At 43.8% G+C, this 19992-nt stretch overlaps 1 protein-coding gene across 2 annotated transcripts; it reads right to left on the bottom strand.

Moving 5' to 3' along the window:
• Nucleotides 1–4693: 4693 nt before the first annotated feature.
• LOC114047681 (low affinity immunoglobulin gamma Fc region receptor II-like) lies at nucleotides 4694–18612 on the bottom strand. 2 transcript variants are annotated; one of them, XM_027868590.1, is made up of 7 exons: nucleotides 18413–18612; nucleotides 15508–15528; nucleotides 13028–13282; nucleotides 11002–11256; nucleotides 9635–9745; nucleotides 6808–6839; nucleotides 4694–6652 (listed from the first exon to the last, which is right to left on the bottom strand). In XM_027868590.1, the coding sequence occupies exons 1-7, from the start codon at nucleotides 18486–18488 to the stop codon at nucleotides 6560–6562; spliced, it is 843 nt and encodes a 280-aa protein (XP_027724391.1). In that variant the 5' UTR covers nucleotides 18489–18612; the 3' UTR covers nucleotides 4694–6559. The 2 variants fall into 2 exon arrangements, with proteins under 2 accessions (XP_027724391.1, XP_027724392.1); XM_027868591.1 differs by lacking the exon at nucleotides 15508–15528.
• Between the last annotated feature and the right edge of the window lie 1380 nt (nucleotides 18613–19992).

Here is a 19992-nt window from a genome sequence, read left to right as displayed (position 1 = left end):
TTTAAAGGGAGTAACTTATCTTTAGCTGTGACTTCTCTTAATACTAGCAAAGTATATGAAAGATTCAGCTAGATGAGTCTGAGTCTGGGCCTCTGGTGGCATTTTCTGCTCTGTGTTTCTCTGTCTGATCATAGGTGAGAAAACATTGATCCTGAGATGAATGTGTCCATTCTCAGAGACAACCTCATGATTTTGAAAGGATGGAAATACTAGATCCATCAGCAGAGTTGGCTAGTTTCAAGGTGGGTTTATGCTTTTGGAGACAATGGCCAAGTGCTAGGTTGACCCAATCCCTGGCGTGACTTGCCAGAAGATTTCTAACTTGAAGGGAACAGAGCAAAGTGAGGTAAAATGTAAAAATGCCTAGCCAGAAGTCCTGAAAATTGCTTCATGTTCAGACATTTTAGTCACCGTATCCTGTTTTAAGGATTTTTTCGGGGGGTTGTTTTGTTTTGTTTTTAATGCACACTTGAGAGATATCTTTTATGTTAAGTCCTGCTTTGTGTGGTGGAAATAGATACCTGTCCCATGCTTGATTTACATTATATACCTTTCCATATGCAGTACCTTTCTGCTTACCACTTGAGACAGACTCTAGATATGAACCAAAACCCAAGTTTAAACACTTTTCCCTAGGGCATGTGGAGGGAGGAGGGTGTAATGAGTTGAAGGGTGTGAGAAAAAGAGTCTAACTTATCTTATTAGAAGCCAGACTCCTCACTACAACTGAAATTTGTCTGTGCTGCTTGGATGAGCAGATGGGTACCTTAGTGGAGAGAGGGAGAGAGGGGGAGAGGGAGAGAGAGAGAGAGAGAGAGAGAGAGAGAGAGAGAGAGAGAGAGAGCACCCAGTGCCCCAGTCCCCTAGCACCTAGTGTCCTGCAGTGGTTGCTAATTTTCAGAACTGAAATCACAAATCCATCAAAGTAGCAAATAATCTACCTCACAGCATTATAGAAGATCAAATGAAATTAGGTATACAAAGGACTTTGTAAACCGTAAAGCTATATATAAATGTCAGCTCTTATTATTTCGTGACTTATAAACCAAAAAACACCAGGTAATGTAAATTATCACTATTTTATCTTCATAACAAGAGAGTGAGGTAGGGAGAATAGACACCCCCATTTTATAGATAAGTAAATGGAGGGTCATGGAAGATAAATGACTTGGTCATGTTTATATACCTGGCAAATGGCAGAGCTGGAACTCAAATCCAGGTGTTTTGACCTCAAGCCCAGCGTGATTTCCACTCTACAATGTTTTCTCTACATATGAAGCACATGACTACTCTTCTTTGAAGTTTGTTTTTGGAGACCTACTCCTCTCCAACAAAACCTCCCCTTTCAAGACCCTTTTTGCATCTTATATAGCCCCCTTCTTTTAAGCAGCCAATGGCTTTATGCCATCCACTAAGGAGTAGGACTGCAAACCCAATCTGCCATCTCTTTTCTATACCCACTTCGACCCCATCTAGTTTAGGGCCTCATCACTCCTAACTGTTCTTCCTGTCTCTGATCTCTCTTCCATCTCCCATAAATCCAATCTATCCTTCATACAGCTAACCAATGCACCATTCAATCTCCTGCCTCTCCCCAGAAACATTTTTCTCTTTTGTCTTTGTTGCCTTCTCTTATCTACAGAAGAAAGTATAAAATCTTTGTCTTGTATTTAACACCCTCCACAATCTCCTTCCAACCTAACTTTATAGGCTTTTTCATTCTGCTTCCCTTAACACACTATATCTTCAAGTCAAATTGGACTCTTCAGTGGCCTCCATTTCCATTTTACCATATCCTACCTTCACAACTTTTCTCTCATTTCCTGCATAGATAAAATGGAATTATTCCCTACTCCACTCCTCCCACTATCTCCACCTATTGAAATTTATCTTCCTTCAAGGCCCAATTCTGGTGACACCTCCTCCATGATGATTTCCAAGATTCCTTACACTCTACTACAGGTAGAAGGGACTTCTTCCTTCTTTGAACTCTTATAGCACACTGCTGAATATCTCCTTTGTACTTCTCTGATATGTGCCTTGTATCATAGAGGCAGCCAAGTGGTATAATGGATAGAACACTGAACCTGAAATCATAAAGCCCTGACTTCAAATATTACCTCAGACACTTACTAGCTGTGTGACTTTGAGCAAGTCACATAACCTCTGTTTGCTTCAGTTTCTTCAACTATAAAACGGGAATAATAACAGAACCTACCTCACAGGGTTGTGAGGCTCAAATGAGATAGTATTTGTAAAGAATTGTCTTGGCTTAGCATAGTACCTTGCATGTAGTAGGTGCTACATAAATGCTATCCCCTCCCTTCCCCATGGGTATTTGAGTACATATCTGCCACTGTTAAGTTGTAAGCTCCTTTGGGGTAGGTTCTGTTTCATATTTCATATTGGTATTCCCAGTTAGCCTTGCACATAGTAGATGCTTACTAAATATTTATTGAATAGAATTAGTAGGGGGAATATGACTCACTTATCAAAGTGGATTCATGCTACTCCTTAGACTTTGAATGCCCTTTATCACCCTTGCCTTGTGAATTTCTACTAGTGATGCTCCATTTGGCCTTGCTCTGGTGAGGGATGGAGATGGGAACTGCCATCCTGAGCCAGGGTTGGCTCAGGCCAGTCTAGTGATGCTGGTTTAGGATTATAATGCAATGAGACACTTGTGGACTGTAAAATGCAATTAGAAACAACTTCACTTAGGAGAATATCAAAAAGGCTACAATTTGGATAAAGCACTGCTCTTTGCCTCCGAAACAGTCACCTATATCAGAAATGTGCTCCTACAGGGCAGTGAGAATTCCCTTAAAACCTCCAGCACTGACTCCCCAGAGGCTGAAACTTTTATATCTCAGCAAACAAGGAAGCTAGACCAATAAAAATCTCCACATCTTAAAGGGAAACTGGTCCAGTTTACATAAAACAGGCTCCACTCCTATCATGCCTGACATTAACCAGAACTAATGGGTCCTTCATAGTGTCTGTTAGGACTTCTCAAACTGGGAACTTGGAAAAGCCAGAGATGAAAGGTCCCAACTAGGGGAGGGGCCAGAAGCACTGAGCTGGTTATATAGAGCTAGAGATCACTAAGCTGGGGAGCTGGAGCCCGGCAACAGGAGACAATGTCCAGATCAGAAGTGTGCTTCATAGAACTAGACAGGACCTTAGAGACCATTTAGTCCAACCCTACTCCATGGAATTGAGGTCTAAAGAAGTTCAATGATTGGCCCAAGGTCATACAGGTTAGTAAGTAGCAAAGTGGAGATTCAAACCCAAGCCTTATATAAGGACCCCAATAGCCTCCATGCCCCCACTAAACCACAATCAAAATAAAACCTGCAGTAATGGCTAAAACTTACTTTTCCCAAGGGAATTTGAATGTCAACCAGAAGTCAGTTCCTCAGAGTCACTCCCCTGGAGCTTGAACCTTGACCAGTCTCCAAGTTCAGGCTCCCCTTCTCTTTACCTAATTCTTTGTCCTGCATTACCCAGATAAGAACCCTATCAAAACCCACCGGACTTTCTTCTTCTTGGCACCCTTCCCCCTCCCTTCCATCTGGAACACCAATGAAATCTGACCTATTTCTATTCTTCCTGACTGACCCTCTAATTATGAATAAGTATTTCCCCTCAATAAAGCTGACTTGCTTTACTTCCTCACTGCTGACTCTGCCCTTATGCTGGCTCTGTCTTGTGATGGTGCTCAACCCTTCCTTTTACTGCACCTTGGAATCCCTAATCTTACTTTAACTACACTTAGACATTTCATGATCCCAAATTTGGCAAATTGCAGAGTATGAGGGACAGAGATATAATGTAGGGTCAGATAAGGAAGTCCCAGATACTGAGCAAAACAAGATTATTTTCATATAATACCCAAGACTACTCAGATCAGTGTTGTGGTCAGATACATATTTTCATGTCCTAGGTGGAGAAGTCGGTGCTATGCACCTTTCCACTTTCCTTAAATTTCATTCAGCTAGATGGCTCTCCATTCCACCAGCAGCATTGTCCCCTGCTCCCTGTAGGCAGCAGCATAGACGACAGTCATTTAAACTTCATCTCAAGTGTGGCTCTCTACACAGAGGAGTGATAGGGATGATGACAGTGTGAAAGGTGAGGAAGAGGACGGAAGAAACAACCCCTCTACCCCTCTGTCCCAGGCAATCCTGAAGGGTTGAGCATGTGAGAAATAGAAACCCAAGGATTCAGTCCTGCATGTGCTCCTTTTCTTTTCTCATTGCAGTTCATTTTACCCAAAAATCAAGGCACAGCTTGAGCCAACTCCAAATCTTATCCTTCTGGATACTCTCCATTGAGTAGAAAAATGAAAAGCAGGTCAGTGCAGAAAATCAGTTGTTTTCCCTCTGCCCCTTCTCTGTTCTAAGGAGTTCTTTACCCCTTTGCATGTGGTGGACCCCTTCAGCAGTCTGGTGAAGACAGTGGACCCTAAAGGACTGGCTACATTTCAGTTGGAGGTTAGTGAAAATAAGATGTAATTTTTTTCCCTATTCAAGATCACAGACCCCCAAATTAAGAAGCCTTGCTCTATATCCCATTGTGTCATGAGGCCTACCTCCTTTCTGATCTTGAAGACAGAAGTCCCTTGCCCACCAGGAGGCCCTCAGTACTCTCTGTGATCGAACGACCTAATAGAGAAGAGCCTTGGACTGGATTATGAGATAATAACAATGCTTTATTATATGTAGGATCATGGAATGTGAGAACTGGAAGAAATGTTAGTGATTGTATAGTCCAACACCCCTCATTTTACAGAAGAGTAAACCAAAGCCCTGAGTGGCAGCATTGGAAATTGATGGAAAAAGAAGTGGATTTGGTGTCAGGAGAGGCTTAGGTTGGAATCTTGCCTCTGACCCTTATTAGCTTATCATAAGCAGGGGCAAATAATGTCAGCAATCTCTACCTTAGTTTTCCCATCTGTAAAATGAGAATAAAAATAATTATTCTCGTGATCAAGTGAGACCATATATGCAAAACATTTTACAAACCTTAAGGCACTTTATAAATGTCAGCTAAGTGACTTGCCCAAGGTATGACAGTATGATTTCCTACCTTGACTAAAAAGACACTAAAAAAAATTAGAACATGAGCTCAAGAAGGCTTAATTAAAATCACTTTTATTAATTAAACATACATTCTGACGATACAGAATGTATATCCTTAACCTTACTCCGTGGGGAGATTGGAGAAATGAGTGGGAAAGGGGAAGAAGGGTATCAGTGTGTTAGGAAGCCATAGATAATAGGATCCTGATAGACAGTAAGTGCCAGAGATACACAGCAAATGCTTAATGAGCATTGTTGAATTGAATTGAGATTATCTAATAAAATCCTCTCTTTTGACAGGTGGGAAACTTGAGGCCCAGCAAGTTGAGCTGACTTACCCAATGTCATATTCCTAGTAAGTAGAGGAGGCACTGATCAAACTCAGGCTCTCTTCCTTCAGCTCCAGCATTCCTTGGACAGCACCATGCCACTTCTCATCCCAAGATGCCTTTGATGCCCCTGCCCCAACCCACTCCACCTACCCTGGGCCAAGAGATTAGGCCCCAACCAGAACAGCAACACTGAGATGCCCACCTCTCAGGGAAACAATGCCTGCCTAGAAAGGAGTGATTACAAGTGACATTCTCTGACCCCTTTCCCAGATCCCTCTTTCCTAATCCCTTGCATGCCTTATCGGCCTCTTGCTCACTACAGGCTAGATTCACATTGAGCCCCAAAACCTTTAGCACCAAGGACTCTACACTGGCAGTGAGGTTCTTATGGCATTGTTGAATCTGAGTTGGTAGTTCATGGGCATTTCTTCCTCTTCAAGCTTCCTAAATTATTGTCTATCTGGTACTTCAAGGGAGAGCACAGCTAGAGAGGACTAATGTAAAAACCAGAGAGGTTTCCATAAAGCACCAGACTTTTCAAAAGCAGGCTGTGACAAAACAGGTGGCTGAGGCCCACTGTCTTCTGCCCCAGGACCCGCCATTTCAACACAAAATAGTGAGGACTCTTTAGGGGTGGGACAAGGAGATTCAGGGTACAGAGACATCCTATTTCATCTCTTGTACATCATCCTTCTCTAAGGAAAGCCATACTCAGCCACCTCCTGACCCCACCCCAACACCTATGGAAAGAGAAAACTGACTTTACAATTAAAGCCTGCCCTAGGGAGGGAGAAATTTCAGGAGGGAGCAGAGCAGTTCCTTTAAAGGGACTTGGACATTTTGGATTGTCCAAAGTATTGTGCAAGAGTGATTCAGGATATGAAGTCATTTGGATTGGGTAGATATTGGCAGCACAGAGAGGCAGTGTAAACACTGACAGTCAATTGCCTTCAAGTGTTTAAAAGCAGTTTAGGATTCATGCAGACAACTGCAAAAGAGACTTTCAAATCCATTTTCCTGGAATGGCAAAGTTGGCTCAGGAAGCAGCTGGTCTCCAGCCTTAGGTCCACCAGGTGCCTTAATCTGGTGCTTGTGGGAACAAGCAGGTTAGGGCCACTGTGGGAGGGATAGAGGTGGTTATGACTATTGGGGATTCTTATAAGTTGAGCGTCCTGATGCTTCTTCCTCAGGATTATCTGTGTGCTTTAGAAGTGAATAAGACATCGAATTCTCCACCTAGAGAAAACAGAGAGATGAGGAAGAATTGGGGAGGTGGGATATGTAGAGCAGAAGAGATGGAACAGGAAAGAAACTTAATAGAATCCACTAAAGAAAGGTGAGAACAGGATGGGGTGGAGTGTATGGGGAGAAAGTTAGGGCACCTCACTTACCTCAATCCTTCCGATCTCATCAGGAGTATGGGCTGTGAATGAAAAGAAAAGTTGTCAGGCCCAAACATTGCTACATTAAAGGATTGCAAAGTGCTAAAAATACTGTTGTTGCTGCTGTTATTTGTATAGATAAGACAGAAGCTAAAGAGTACAACCCAATCTTCTACAATTAAGAAAAAAAATCCAACTTTGCACCATCCTCAGCCCATTTCTGTAGGCCAAGAGCGAGGTGGCCAGATTCCTTCTCTGAGCCAGCCTACCTCCTAGCCCCACAGCTGCTGCTGAGCCTGCAGCACACCTCCACTCCAGAGCCCTGACTCTTCACCCTTCTTAGCTGAACATCTTCATCTTCTAAAGAAACTGGATTTGAACTCAGAAGATCTGCATTTGAATCCTGCTTCCACCACTTAGAATCTGCATATAGTGCAGTGGAATGAAGGCTCAATTTGGAGTCAAAGCAGAGCTCTGCCATCTGTGTGCCTTTGAGCAAGTCACTTAAGTTCTATGGGCCTCAGTTTCCTCATCTGTAAAATAAGGATGTTGGATTAAATGATCTCTGAGACCATTTCCATCTCAAAATCTATGATCCTATGATTTTATGATCTTGGGCAAATCATAGGATCCTTTTGAATTTCAATTACTTCATCTGTAACATGGGGATAATAATGTTTATATTACTTAACTCACAGGGTTACTGTGAGGATTAAATTATATTATTATCTCCCTTCCCCTCACTACTGACCTCACAGTATTCCTGAGATTCCCATATTAGCCCTAGATACCCCTTACTCCCCTTTCTGAGAAGCACTGTCCTGAACTCCTGATTGTATAGGCTTTGCCATGTAATATCTCCACTTTTCCCCATCTCCAATGTTGTCCTGGCTATGCTACACGGCTGACAAAGAGAGCTGAGCCTCTGCCCTCCTTGAAGCTCTGTTGAGCTCCCACAAGTGTCCTGTTCTTCAGCCTCCGGTCTACCTTGCAGTTCCAATTTGAGCAAGGTGTATCTATGTCCCACCATACAATGGGACAACCAGTGAAAGAGCCGGCTGTACTCACTTGGTTCCTCTATGAGATTCTCTCCTTCCCTGTATTTAGGGCTATCTGGGAGAGCTAAGGCAGGTCATATAGAAAGTGGGACAATGGGACAGAGTCATGAACCTTAGGCCCAAGGACAGGGGAAAGGGTTTAATTAAAGGAGAAACAGACACCCTCTTAAAGCTGCCATATTTTCTGAGACAGCGGGAAGTAAACAAGTACAAAGACCTTGGGATTTCTGTACTCCAGATCTTAGGCCAGGAGAGGTGGTGGATCAGGGTGGGAGGCACCAATGCTCATCTCATGTGGAGCGATTACCGTGTCTAAGAACCAGCAGTGGCTGAGCCACTACCATCTCCCACCCCTCCCCCATCCCACTTCCAGGAGAGACTAAGGCTCCCACCTTCCCTGAGAGTTTGGCTCCAAATCACTGAAGCCCCTCCATCCAGCACTCGGACTATTCAGGGAAATCTGGTTGGAAGCATGGGGAGACAGAGAAAGGCAGCCAAATGTGTTGAAAAGGCCAGATTAGAAATTGGAGTGATAAGGATGGGATCTAGACCCCAAAAAGAAAAAACCCTGGACATTTCCACATGGCCAAATCTCTGGAGTTTGCCTGAGGCTATAATCCCATCAACTGGCCTTTCATTGTGGCTACACCCAATTTTCCAGTTCTCTGTTACCCTTAACCTAGCCTAGCCCTCCATTGTCTTACCTCCCCGTGTCCCCCCAGCCACTTCCCACCCTTAATCCCAGCTGGGCTCCATTGTCCCTTGGCCAGGTGGTCCAGGTTCCTGGCATTCTATTACCTCACAGTTCCAGCTTGGGACTGCTTGGCCACTGCTAGATCCCTCCCATAGTTTTTCTGTATATAATGGAGACATCTTGTCTCCATTAAGGTGCTCAGATTCTTATAAACTAGTCAATAGCTCACTAATGTTCAGACTCCTTAAGAGTCTGCCAAATATGGCGGATGTTCTAATAAACCTTGTCTTTGGCTGAAAGAAGGCTTGGGTCGAATTCTTTCAGGCAGGACCCATGTGTTGTGATTTTGGGGTCCCAGCACCCCTAAACCCCTGAACCTCAACAGAAGGACTATCTGCCCCTTTCTATTTGTGTGATCCCAGACAAGCTTCTTAACTTTCTAGGCCCCCATTCCCTCATCTGTAAAGTCCAGAGACTTTGTGAGATGACCTAGAAGATCCCTTCCTGCTCTAAATCTGTGATCCTATGAAATTTCAAGCATTGCTTTCCCATTTCCACCACCCCATACATAGCCTGTCCCTAACTAAGAGCACCATTGAAGAATCCAGTTGGGATAATTCCAGCCCAAGGAAAAGGAAGTGGTCATTAGTAAATGAAGAGGATTGTCCAAAGAAGCAAGAAGGCAGATAGCTAAGTGGAATAGCTAGGGGGTATGTCTCAGAGGTCACTCAGTCTAGATTTTAGTGTCTCTTAGTGACTATCTTTATCCCTTTCTGTTTCTTACTATTTCTCTTATCATATATGTGTTTCTCCAGCAAGTTAGGTTTTTTCATGTGATAAACTATGGTATTTTTTATTATTAGATTTACAAAGCACTGTCCCCAAGCTCCTGACTTCAGCATCTGTGGAGTAAAAGAACTCCAGTGATGTATTAAAGAATATCACAGTTATAGGTATGTGTATGGCTAAGGATTCTCTAGGCCAAGAAAAAAATGATACTGATCCAGGGTCTGGGGAAGGAAAGGACTGGGATCTTGGCCAAAAAGAGAGCCCATTACGTAAGAAACCAAAGGGAACCACATACCTGGTTTTTTGTGTCGCTTGTAGTAATACAGGGCAGCAGCAGCAATTATAGCAATCACAACCACCAGGACCAGTGTTATTATAACCACATTCGCAGTGCTTGGCTTTCCTCCTGATCTTGGGAGAAAGAGATCTCAAGATACACAGTACTTTTCCTTCCCTACCTCTACCCTTTCCTTCCTCTCCACTAGTGCTAAATCAGCCTTGCCCCAACTTCCCTTTTTCTCCTCCCTTATCTTCAGCAGCCAAGCACCCTCCTAGTCTCAGCCTCTTGGCTTTCCTGGCTTCTTTTAAGTCTCAGTTACAATCCCACCTCCTGCAAAAAGCCTTTCCCAGTCCCCCTTAATTCTACTACCTTCCCTCCAAGATGAGCTCCAATTAATCCTCTATATATCTGAATTATACAGAGTTGCTTGGATGTTACCTCACCCATTAGATTATAAGCTCCTTAAAGTTACAGACTATTTTTTCTTTCTTTATATGAAAGCTTAACATAATATGGGACCTGATACTTAATAAATGCTTGTATATTTTATATTGACTTGATCCATGCTCCTTCTCTATACTGACAGAGGCCTTCACTCATAACCTGGTAGAGGAGCCCCAAAAACCAGAAGAAAAGAACACTCCTCAGGCCTCTCTTCCAAGGAGAGGCCATTTGCACAGGCTTACATAGTCCCTACCTGGATATAGAACTATCCTGAAGGAGATGGCCTAGAAGATTATAGAGGATGGGTTGTGGGGTTCTAGGAGTACTTTGTAAGCTATGTATCTGGATGATCTTCTCCCCTTAGGGGTTCCATTGATATTCTTGGTTCAGTTCAAGAGTCATTGAAAATTTATCTTCTTAAAGTTTATCACTTGGTAACTGTGGTCTCCAAAAGAGTTGAGCATAGGGAAATTGGACCTTTAGCAAGGACTTCTAGAACCCCAGCTCATCTGACTTGATCATCACATGGTGGTGATTAGCAACTGCCGTAACTCTCCATGGCTCTTTGCCTCAACTGGAAGTACTGTGAGGGGTGGTATGGAATAGTGTATAGAGTGGTGGGCTTGGAATGAGGAAGACCTGAATTCAGGTTCTGCTACTGTGTTATCATGGAGGTTTCATCTCTCTAAGCCTCAATTTGATACCTCTAAAATAATAGTAATAGTAATAATAATAAAGCTTCTGGGTTGGTTTTATTTTTTGTGGAGCGCAAATGAAACATGTATGAAAAATGTTTCATAAACCTGAAAATGCTATCAAAATGTCAATTATTCCCATTATTTCTTTCTAGCATTTCTTGTCCCCTCCATAAGAACCACATAATCTTGGGCCTAGATGTCTATCTTTTCCCCTCAAATGCCTTGGCCAAGTCTCCTTACCTTGGACAGTGATAACCACAGTTGCAGATAGATGGGAAATATGTCCCATAAACCCTGTACAGTAGTAAGATCCACTGTGAGTATAGTTCACTTGAGGAACAATATAGTTAAAACTCTGAAGTTCATACTTTAAGGCTTGGTCGTTGTGGTAGTATGTGACTTTGTGCAGTGGTTTGCTTCTCCAACTGTGGCACCTCAGGGTCATAGAGTCACCTTCCATGAATTCTAATCTCTCTACTTGGAGTAGCAGCCAATCTGAAAGACAAACACAAAGGCCATTGGCTCGGGACACTTCAACTTGTCCTAGAGCCTTGGGCCCTCTAAGACTTCCTGCCATCTCTAAAGACAAAGAAAAGCAGACCCTGACTCTGAACAGTGATTGCAGTTACTGAACCTGGCATGAGGACATGCAGAATGCCACTTGCTAGAATGTGCCCACATATGGTTTTGTTGTTTGTCCTTGATGTTTGACTCAAGGGTGTATTGGATTTAAGAGAGGTAGAGTTGCACAAAGTCATCAGCCTCACTCTCTCTTCCAGGGTCATCAAAGTCCAGTGGCAAGACGAAAGTTAGGATGACTGCAATGGCCTAGGATGAAGTGGATGACCCTGGCATCTTCAGTGTATGACCAAGCTCTAAGCACTCCACAGTGCCTGCTTCAGTCACCTTCATGGCCATTGGAAAAAGATGTTCTTATTGGCCCATTCCACTGGCAGGAATCTTCACATCCATGGGGTAGACACCTCACTAACTCGTCAATGGGTTCATGGCTGGTTGGTTACCCTCAACCTTATTTAACCTATCTGCCAAGATGGGTGACCACTGCACAAGCTACAGCTTATTGGAACCAAAGGGGAGAGTTAATTGCCAGGTGGACACCAGAGGTAGATGAACAGCCCAGAGATAGGCTTAGCAAACCCTCATGCTAGAGGTACTAGTCCTCCTTGAATACCCATTCACCACATATGAGAACCCAAGAAATGGGGAGAATGTGCAGATAAGACAAACATGGAGGTAACTTGGGAGGAATTAAAGAACTAGGAAGGGGCCTAAAACATTTTAGAGAACATGAGGTCATTTGTAATCTGGAGCCATAACCCTCAGACTGCAGGGGATGCTAGTATAACACAGTGAACTGACTATGGGACTCTACTGCTGGACCAACTCCAGTGTCTCCCATTGCCTCTAGGAAAAAGTGCAAATTCCTTTGTTATCTTTGAAAGGTCTTTGCAACCTAGCCAGCCTCACCGCACATGACTATCCCCTCCCTTGGATTTGACCACCCAGCTAAAGTGGCCTTCCCTCTGTTCTTCTCAGGCTACCTTCAACTCCTAACTCCAGGCTTTTCTACTGTTCATCTCTATGCCCCACCCCCACCCTTTATGTGTGGAATGCAGACCTTCCTTACTTCTCCCTCATAAAGACCCTCTCTTCCTATAAGATGCAGCTCAGGCAATATCTTCTGCAATCCTCCTATCTGCTAGTAGCCTTCCTTCCAAAATACTTTGTCTATGTTCATACTTGTAAATTTTATATGTGTGTTGTAGACATATATTATATAAATAATATGTGTATATATGTACACATACATATTACATGTACTTGTTATCTCCCCCATTAGAATGTAAGCTCTTTGTGACCAGGAATTGTTTCATTCTCCATACTTCTATTTCCAGTGCTTAGTACATAGTAAGCCTTTAATAAATATTTGTTGAGTGATTAAATGTAGGTCCCTAGTCTCCTGGCCACTCAGAAGGGAGTTGTGGAAATTTCCTGGCAGAAAGGAGTAGACAAAATAGAGTCAATGAGAGAAACTTAGAACAAGACAAGCTAAACTCATACCTCAGTAAGGTCAATATTGAAAAGGAGAGTTAAAATAAGTTGCTTTCTCAGGAACTCTCCCACCCATCCCCCTTGACATTAGCTCTGCCAATAAACAGGATATGTCCCTTTCCAGGCTGTACTGTAAGCAGATTTCAACTCTTCCCCTTCCTTCCACCTTACCCCAGGCTCCTCCTTCACTTACCACTAGAGACCTGTAGTTTCACAGAGTTGCTGAGAGCAGTGTGTTCTGTCCTGCACTGGTATTCCCCACTGTCCTCGATGTTGACAGCTGGGATGGTATAGGAATCCTGGTGGATGTGGACAGTTGACCCATTGTGGAGCCAATCGGTGGAATCATGTCCAGGGGTCTGGAACCCTTCACAATTCAAAGTCACATTGTCCCCTCGGAGCACATTGAACCATGGGGGTTCCAGGGTCAGTATTGCCCTTGGGGGACCTGATGAGGGTAGAGAGGAGAGGGGAATAAAGAAAAGGAGGCTCCAAGGAGGCATCAAATCCCATATCTGAGGGTGCACACCAGTGACAGGCACAGAGAATAGAATGGAGTCCACACAGTGCGTGTTTAGAGGGCTGTGGAGTAGACAAAAAGTCAGAGCTGGTCAACTGCTGGTGGCAGTTTTCTCACACATGGATGCCACACTGAGTCATGAGGCCATTGGGCCTTTTCCAGAAGGATGGGCAGCTCCCTAAGGATCATCTAGGTCCCATCTGATTGGTAAAAAAACAACAACAACAAACAAACATAACAAACAACCACAAAATCCCAAGAACCATCATCTTCTTCTCAAAGAGAACCCATGTCAGGGAAAATAATAATGAATGATCTGCAACTTCAATCTCCAAAATCTAGGGGAAACCCAGAAAATCTCTGGGGTTAGATTGTTCTGTAGGAAGGAGAGGGATCCATTTACTGAGGAAATACTCTTGCTGCAGGAAGAGAAAAGGGTCACATTTGCCTCCATTCCAAAGTCAGGCACCCCAGCCCCTACTAGCTACTAACCTCATCAAAGGATCTGAATCTCTGCCCCCAATACTTCCTCCTCCAACCCACTCAGCTGGCATTCGTACACAGACCCAAGATCTAGGCATAATAGACACACAGACACATGTACAATGTACAATACACATACTCAACAAGGTGTAGACAACAGCACCCACAAACTGTGAGCTCCTCAAGAAAAGGAATTGTTTTTGCCTTTCTTTGTATCCCCAACAATCATTGGTTCCTGAGACATCACAGACACCTAATAAATACCTGTTGACTTGATTTGGCTTGACCCACATAGCACATACACAGATATTTAGAGATCACTTGGGGCAGGAGAAAGAATGCTGGCTTTGGATCCAAGCCTCTTGGGTTCAAATTCTCTTTTAGCCACTTACTAGTTGTATGACCTTGGGCAACTCAGTTAACCTTTTTTGGACTCAGTTTCCTCACCTGCAAAATGAGGAAGTTGCACTAGATGACCCCACTTGATCCATGATTCAACAACTGTGTTGACCACCTCAGAGCAACCACAGACACACAGAACCCAGATATGTCATGTGGAGTGGGAATGGGAAATAAGCATTTATTAAGAGCCTACTGTGTGCCAAATACTGTGCTAAGCGTTTTACACGCATTCTCTCATTTGATCCTCAATCATAAGATTTAGAGAGGAAAGGGACTATAGAGATTATCGAGTGAGTCCAACTTCCTCATTTTACAGATGAGAAAACTGAGGCGTGGAGCAGTTAAATAATGAGGACAAATGAGTAGTAAATAGCAGGCCTTTCTTTCCATGGAGCAGGTAGTGAAACACACACACACATGCCCAGGGATGCAGAAGAAATGGGGATATACACCAAAGAACTGCTCAAACCCAGAAGGGCAGCTAGGTGGGGCAGCAGATGCAGTGCCAAGCATGAAGTCAGGAAGACTTGAGTTCAAATCTGGCCTCACAGACTTACTACCTATGTGACCCTGGGCAAGCTCTGTTTGCCTCAGTTTCCTCATGTATAAAATGAGCTGGAGAAGGAAATGACAAACCACTCCAGTCTCTTTGCCAAGAAAACCTCAAATGGGGTCACAGAAAGTCAGATGACTGAACAATAATCCACTCAAACACAGAGAAACATGGGGACAGATCTGGGCAGACTAGCCCTTTTTGGAGGGTATATGTCTTCTGTGACTTCTCAAGTGAAACCAAATTTCCTGGGTAACTAGGTGGCACACTGGATAGAACAGTGGGCCTAGAATCAGGAACATCTGAGTTCAAATCCAGGCTCAGACACTTACTAGCTGTGTGACCTTCAGTGAGTCATTTAACGCTTAACTCGGTTCCCGTCTGTAAAATAGGGACACACTAGAGTAGAGTCAGACATGACTGAACCACCTAAAAACAACAAGCTCCTGAGGAAGAGGGTTGAGTCTCTAGCAGTAGAAAAGCATGAGTGGAAGGTACTGGGAGAAGAGAGTTGTCTCAGTGACAGCTGCTTCCTCACTGGCCCTAGAGTCTCACTCTCCCCTTAATCAGGTGGGTTCAAGGCTCCAGTCAGGATAGCAGGTGCTGTCCTGGGTGTACTGATATGTCCTATACTGCACTGATACGGATGTTCAGAAAGGGGTCAGAAGGGGTGGTTAAGAAAAATAGAGAGGCCAGAACTGAATACAGAACTTACCATCACTCCTGATGGCTGGAGCTGCAAGAGACCAGAAAGCAGGGATTAGACCAGGACAGGGAACCCAGGGGCCAGGTAGCTACAGCATGGAACTCCCATGAGCCAGGCTAGGGACCCAGAGAAGCCTGTTGTGCAGTGTTTCCCCAGGCTTCCTCACAGCTGCCTGGAATCAGAGTGATTGCAAGGGTACTAGAAGTCCCCTCCCCTCAACAAAATAGGAAAACAATCTGTTTCCTGCTCAGTGACATCTGAAATGCCACCATTAGAGACCTTCCTGTGGCTTAATATTTTGTTCCTTTTCAAAATGCAAACATCTTTCTACCTCAGCATGAATGAGTTTCTTGAATTAAACCCTTTCTTGAGAGTAGGATTTAACCTAACAGTGCTCATGAACAGGGAGAAGGATAAAGAAAAGAGAGTCTCTGGGGCACTGGCTATATCTGGCTATGCTTTTTCTTCTTTTTTTGTTTGTAATTTTTAAAATTTGTTATTTATTTTTAACATTCTTTTTTTTTAAAGGCAGAATTCCAAATTCCCTCCCTCTTTTCCACCTCTCTGCTGTCCATTGAGAAGGCAGGAAATGTGATATCACTTAGACATGTGAAATCATGCAAAACCTATTTCCCTATTACTGGCTATGCTTCTTAAGAACTCTGACACGCGGGCAGCTAGGTGGTGCAGTGGATAGAACAACGGCCCTGAAGTCGGGAAGACCTGAGTTCAAATCTGGCCTCCGACCAAATACTAGCTGTGTGACCTTGGGCAAGTCACTTAACCCCAATTGCCTAAAAATAAAAAAACACAAAAACAAACCAAAAAAAAAAAAAAAGAAAGAAAGAACTCTGACAGGCCATGGGGGCTGCATGTCTGGCTTAGGATTTGTGAGCAGTCACTATTTAACCAGGTGATGCAGTGGATAGAGCACAGAGCCTAGGCAGGAAGATCAGAGCTCAGAACTAGATCTCAGACACTTATTACCTGTGTGATCCTGGGCAAGTCTCTTAACACTGTCTGCCTCAGTTTCCTCATCTATAAGATGGGGACAATAATAGCACCTACATCACAGGGTTGTACAGTATATGTAAAGCCCTTTAGAAACCTTAAAGTGCCATTTAATGGTAGCTCTTATTATTAGGGCAAAGGTAGAATTGGATCCTTGCCTGAAGAGGGGAACAAGGCCAGGGATATTCAGTCTTTCAGAGATTGTACAGAGGGAAGGTGCAGGAAAATCAAAACTTTCCCCCCATGTAGACAGAAAGAGAGCAAGATGCTATGAGAAGCCCATCTCCCCAGCAAGGGATTGAAAATGGGAAGAACTGTGGATATCCAAGTATCTTGGACAGAGGAACTGCTCTGAAAGTCAGGAGACAGGGCCGTGTGATCTCAAGAAAGAAAGTCCCTTTATTTACCAAGTATTTATGGAACACTGACTCTGCCATTTACTAACTGTGCAACCTTGGGCTAGACATTGAGTCCTCCCTAGGCCTGAGTCTCATCTATAAAATAAGAGGTCTACACTAGGTGGTATCTTGGGTCCCTTTGGGGTCTAAAGTTCTTTTCTAATTACTGAAAATGTCCAGGGGTCCTGGAGTCCCCAGGTCACTGAGCTGAATCAAAAGGTGACTGGATAGATCTATGACTTGATAAAACTATGGAACATCCAGGGATCTGTCCAGATACTAGTATGAGCTGCATGACATTTGGGGAGAGTGGACCCACATTGGGCAAGCCTGGAGCCTTTAGAGCACATTTTGGCGTTGCTGGGGTAGGAGATCTACACTTAGTATATCTCACCTAAACTTAAAATTTGATTTGGAGATAACTACCCCCACAAAAAAAGGAAAAAAAAGAGGAATTTGCACTAAAATCAGAGGCATGATGTGGCTTTATAGTCAGAGGACCTGAGTTCAAATTATGGCTCTGCTACCTTTGCAACCTTGGGCAAATCATTTACCTTCTTTGCCCTTGGGTCTCTCTCTTTGTCTCTGTCTCTGTCTCTGTCTCTGTCTCTGTCTCTCTCTCTCTCTGTCTCTCACTCTCTGTCTCTCTTTTTTCATCTAAAAATTGGGGGAAGAAGGTGAGGCATCCAAGTGGCCACTAATGTTTCTTCCAACTCTAAATCTTTGATCTAGGGCCACAGCTTAGAACTTAAAATTACACTAACATTTTTTGATATAGCCTATATACCCATCCACCTCACCATCACCCTCCATTTCAGATAATGTCTATATATATGAAAGAAATAAAATCAATTATTTTAATTATTCAAGCCTGACAATCTGCTGTTCCTGAATAACTGAAATTGGGTTCTGCCTATTTTCTGGTTCCCCAGATAAACATTTCCTTTTCCTCAGAGAGGAAAGGCAGCTTTAGACACAGGAGAGGGAGCAAACTACAGCAAATGTTTCATGATTTGAGCTGCAGAGGGAAAAACACCCTCAACCACTGAAGCAATTTGACTGAAGCAATTTGATTCCACTGTGGTTATTAAAATAGAAACATCCTGGAGATGTCTGTCTAACGCTGAGTTGTTATCAGCCATTTATACTACAGAGACGGTCAGGTTTGCAAAGAACAGGCCACAATACAAGGGAGAAAGAAAAACTATCAGGGTCCCTGGTCAGGAGAGGACAGCCAAACAAGAGCCAACTTTCACTTTGCCTAGAGCAAGGCGCAAGAATAAGCATTGTTGGCATGGGACTGTCCAGCAACTTTAACATCTCCCCTCTGTCATGGTTCTAAGGAATTGGTTGTGTTTAGCCCCTTAACACTCCCACTCTCCCCCTTCTTTCCATCTTCCCCACTCATGCTTTCCTCCCAAGTTAGGCCCCCAAATGATGCCTGAGCCAGAATTGGCCCTTTGTCTTTGTACCCCCATTTTCTGCTCCATTAATCTTAGACTCACCTAGACACAATAATGCTACCCACAGCAGCACAGAGCTGGTGGTGGTGACAGGTTGGGGCACCCATGGTCCTCCCATGGCAGGCAGGGAATGCCAAGAGTAGACTCCAAGCAGCACAGAGATTCAGAAAATAGCAGCACACACCCGTCCCACTGCCTCCAGCAAGTCCACTCCAGAGGACATGTAAACACTACTTCTAAAAGAGGAAATGAGCATTGGCCTTCCCTCAGAATCTCCTCCCCTCCCACCCTTTCCCTGACTCTCCTCCCACTGAACTCTCCCTTCTTTCTGCTCCCTCCCTCTTTGCCAGTAGAATGCAGGGTTTCCTGGCCCTGAACCCACACAGCTGGAACCAACCCATTACACAGCTCTAAATTCAGAGAAATCTGCTAGATAGCAAGCAAACTACCCTACCCTGGCCTCAGTGGAACCCAAGCTGTAAGGTGCACTGGAAGTAGAAGTGTGTGCGTGTATGTGTGTGTGTGTGTGTGTGTGCGCGCGCGCAGACGTGTGTGTGCATGGATCATATATATGTGGAGAGAGGAATACAGAGAGAGAAAAGAGAGAGAGAGAGAGAGAATACGTTATGTATGTACATAGATTTGGGATCATAATATTCTCCCTATCCAACTCAACAAGTTGTTGTGAGGATGAAATGTGATAATATATTTAAAGTAATTTGTCCATCTCAAAGCTCTATATAAATACCAGCTGTTGGTTATAGCCCAGACTCCAGTCCTAATTCAGAGACAGAATGGAGAAGTATGAAAAGTACTCTTCCTTAGAGTACCCTGACGCCCATAATAATAACACATTTACAGGCACTTTTCTTATAACCACCCTGTGACATGTGGTGCATCTATTATTCCATTTGGTGGGTGAAGAAGCAGGAGCTCAGATAAGCTGAGTGACTTGCCCGTAGTCAGAGAGCTATGAAGTATCAGAACCCAAGTTTCTTCATTCTCTCTGTCCATTATGCCACTGGATCTGAGTTCTTGGTGCTAGAAATACTGACCTGAGATTGCCCATAATTATTGGTTATCCATAGTAATAGGACAAAATACTCCAGGGAAAGTCAGGAGGTGGGAAGCCCTTTAGAATGGAAGGGTGGGGTGGTGCTTGCTTTCAGTACTCCATACTGGGGAGGCTGAGATTGGAGATTCATTTTGAGGTCTGAGTTACAGTAGGGTTAAAGGCAAGTGTGTGTCTGTCTACACTGTCTCCCTGGGAGTGGAGGGCCACCAGGCTGCCTAAACAGGGATGCACCGCACAGGTCAGAAAAACAGAGAAAGTGGAAGCTCCCTGGCTGCTCATTATTGAGATGGGGCCTTTGTACTTCCAGCGTGGAGGAGATAGGACCTCAAAACACAGTCTCAAAAAAAAAAGTAAGAAAGAAAAACAAAAGGAATGGAATTCTGAAGACACAAAGAGATGTAATTCCAAGGAGGAGGAAAACATGTGAATTGTCTGAAGGAAAGAAAACACAGATGTACAGGCAACTCGCCAACCAAGTTAGACTTTTAAAAGATGCATAGAGGAGGCAGAGCTGAGATGGCAGAGTAAAGGCAGAGACTCATCTGAG

The sequence above is a fragment of the Vombatus ursinus genome, unplaced genomic scaffold (assembly GCF_900497805.2).
Source record: "Vombatus ursinus unplaced genomic scaffold, bare-nosed wombat genome assembly UNPS02014789.1, whole genome shotgun sequence".
NCBI classification, from domain to species: Eukaryota; Metazoa; Chordata; class Mammalia; order Diprotodontia; family Vombatidae; genus Vombatus; species Vombatus ursinus.
Note: the sequence above shows the minus strand (reverse complement) of the source record. Positions and strands in the feature narration are given on the sequence as shown.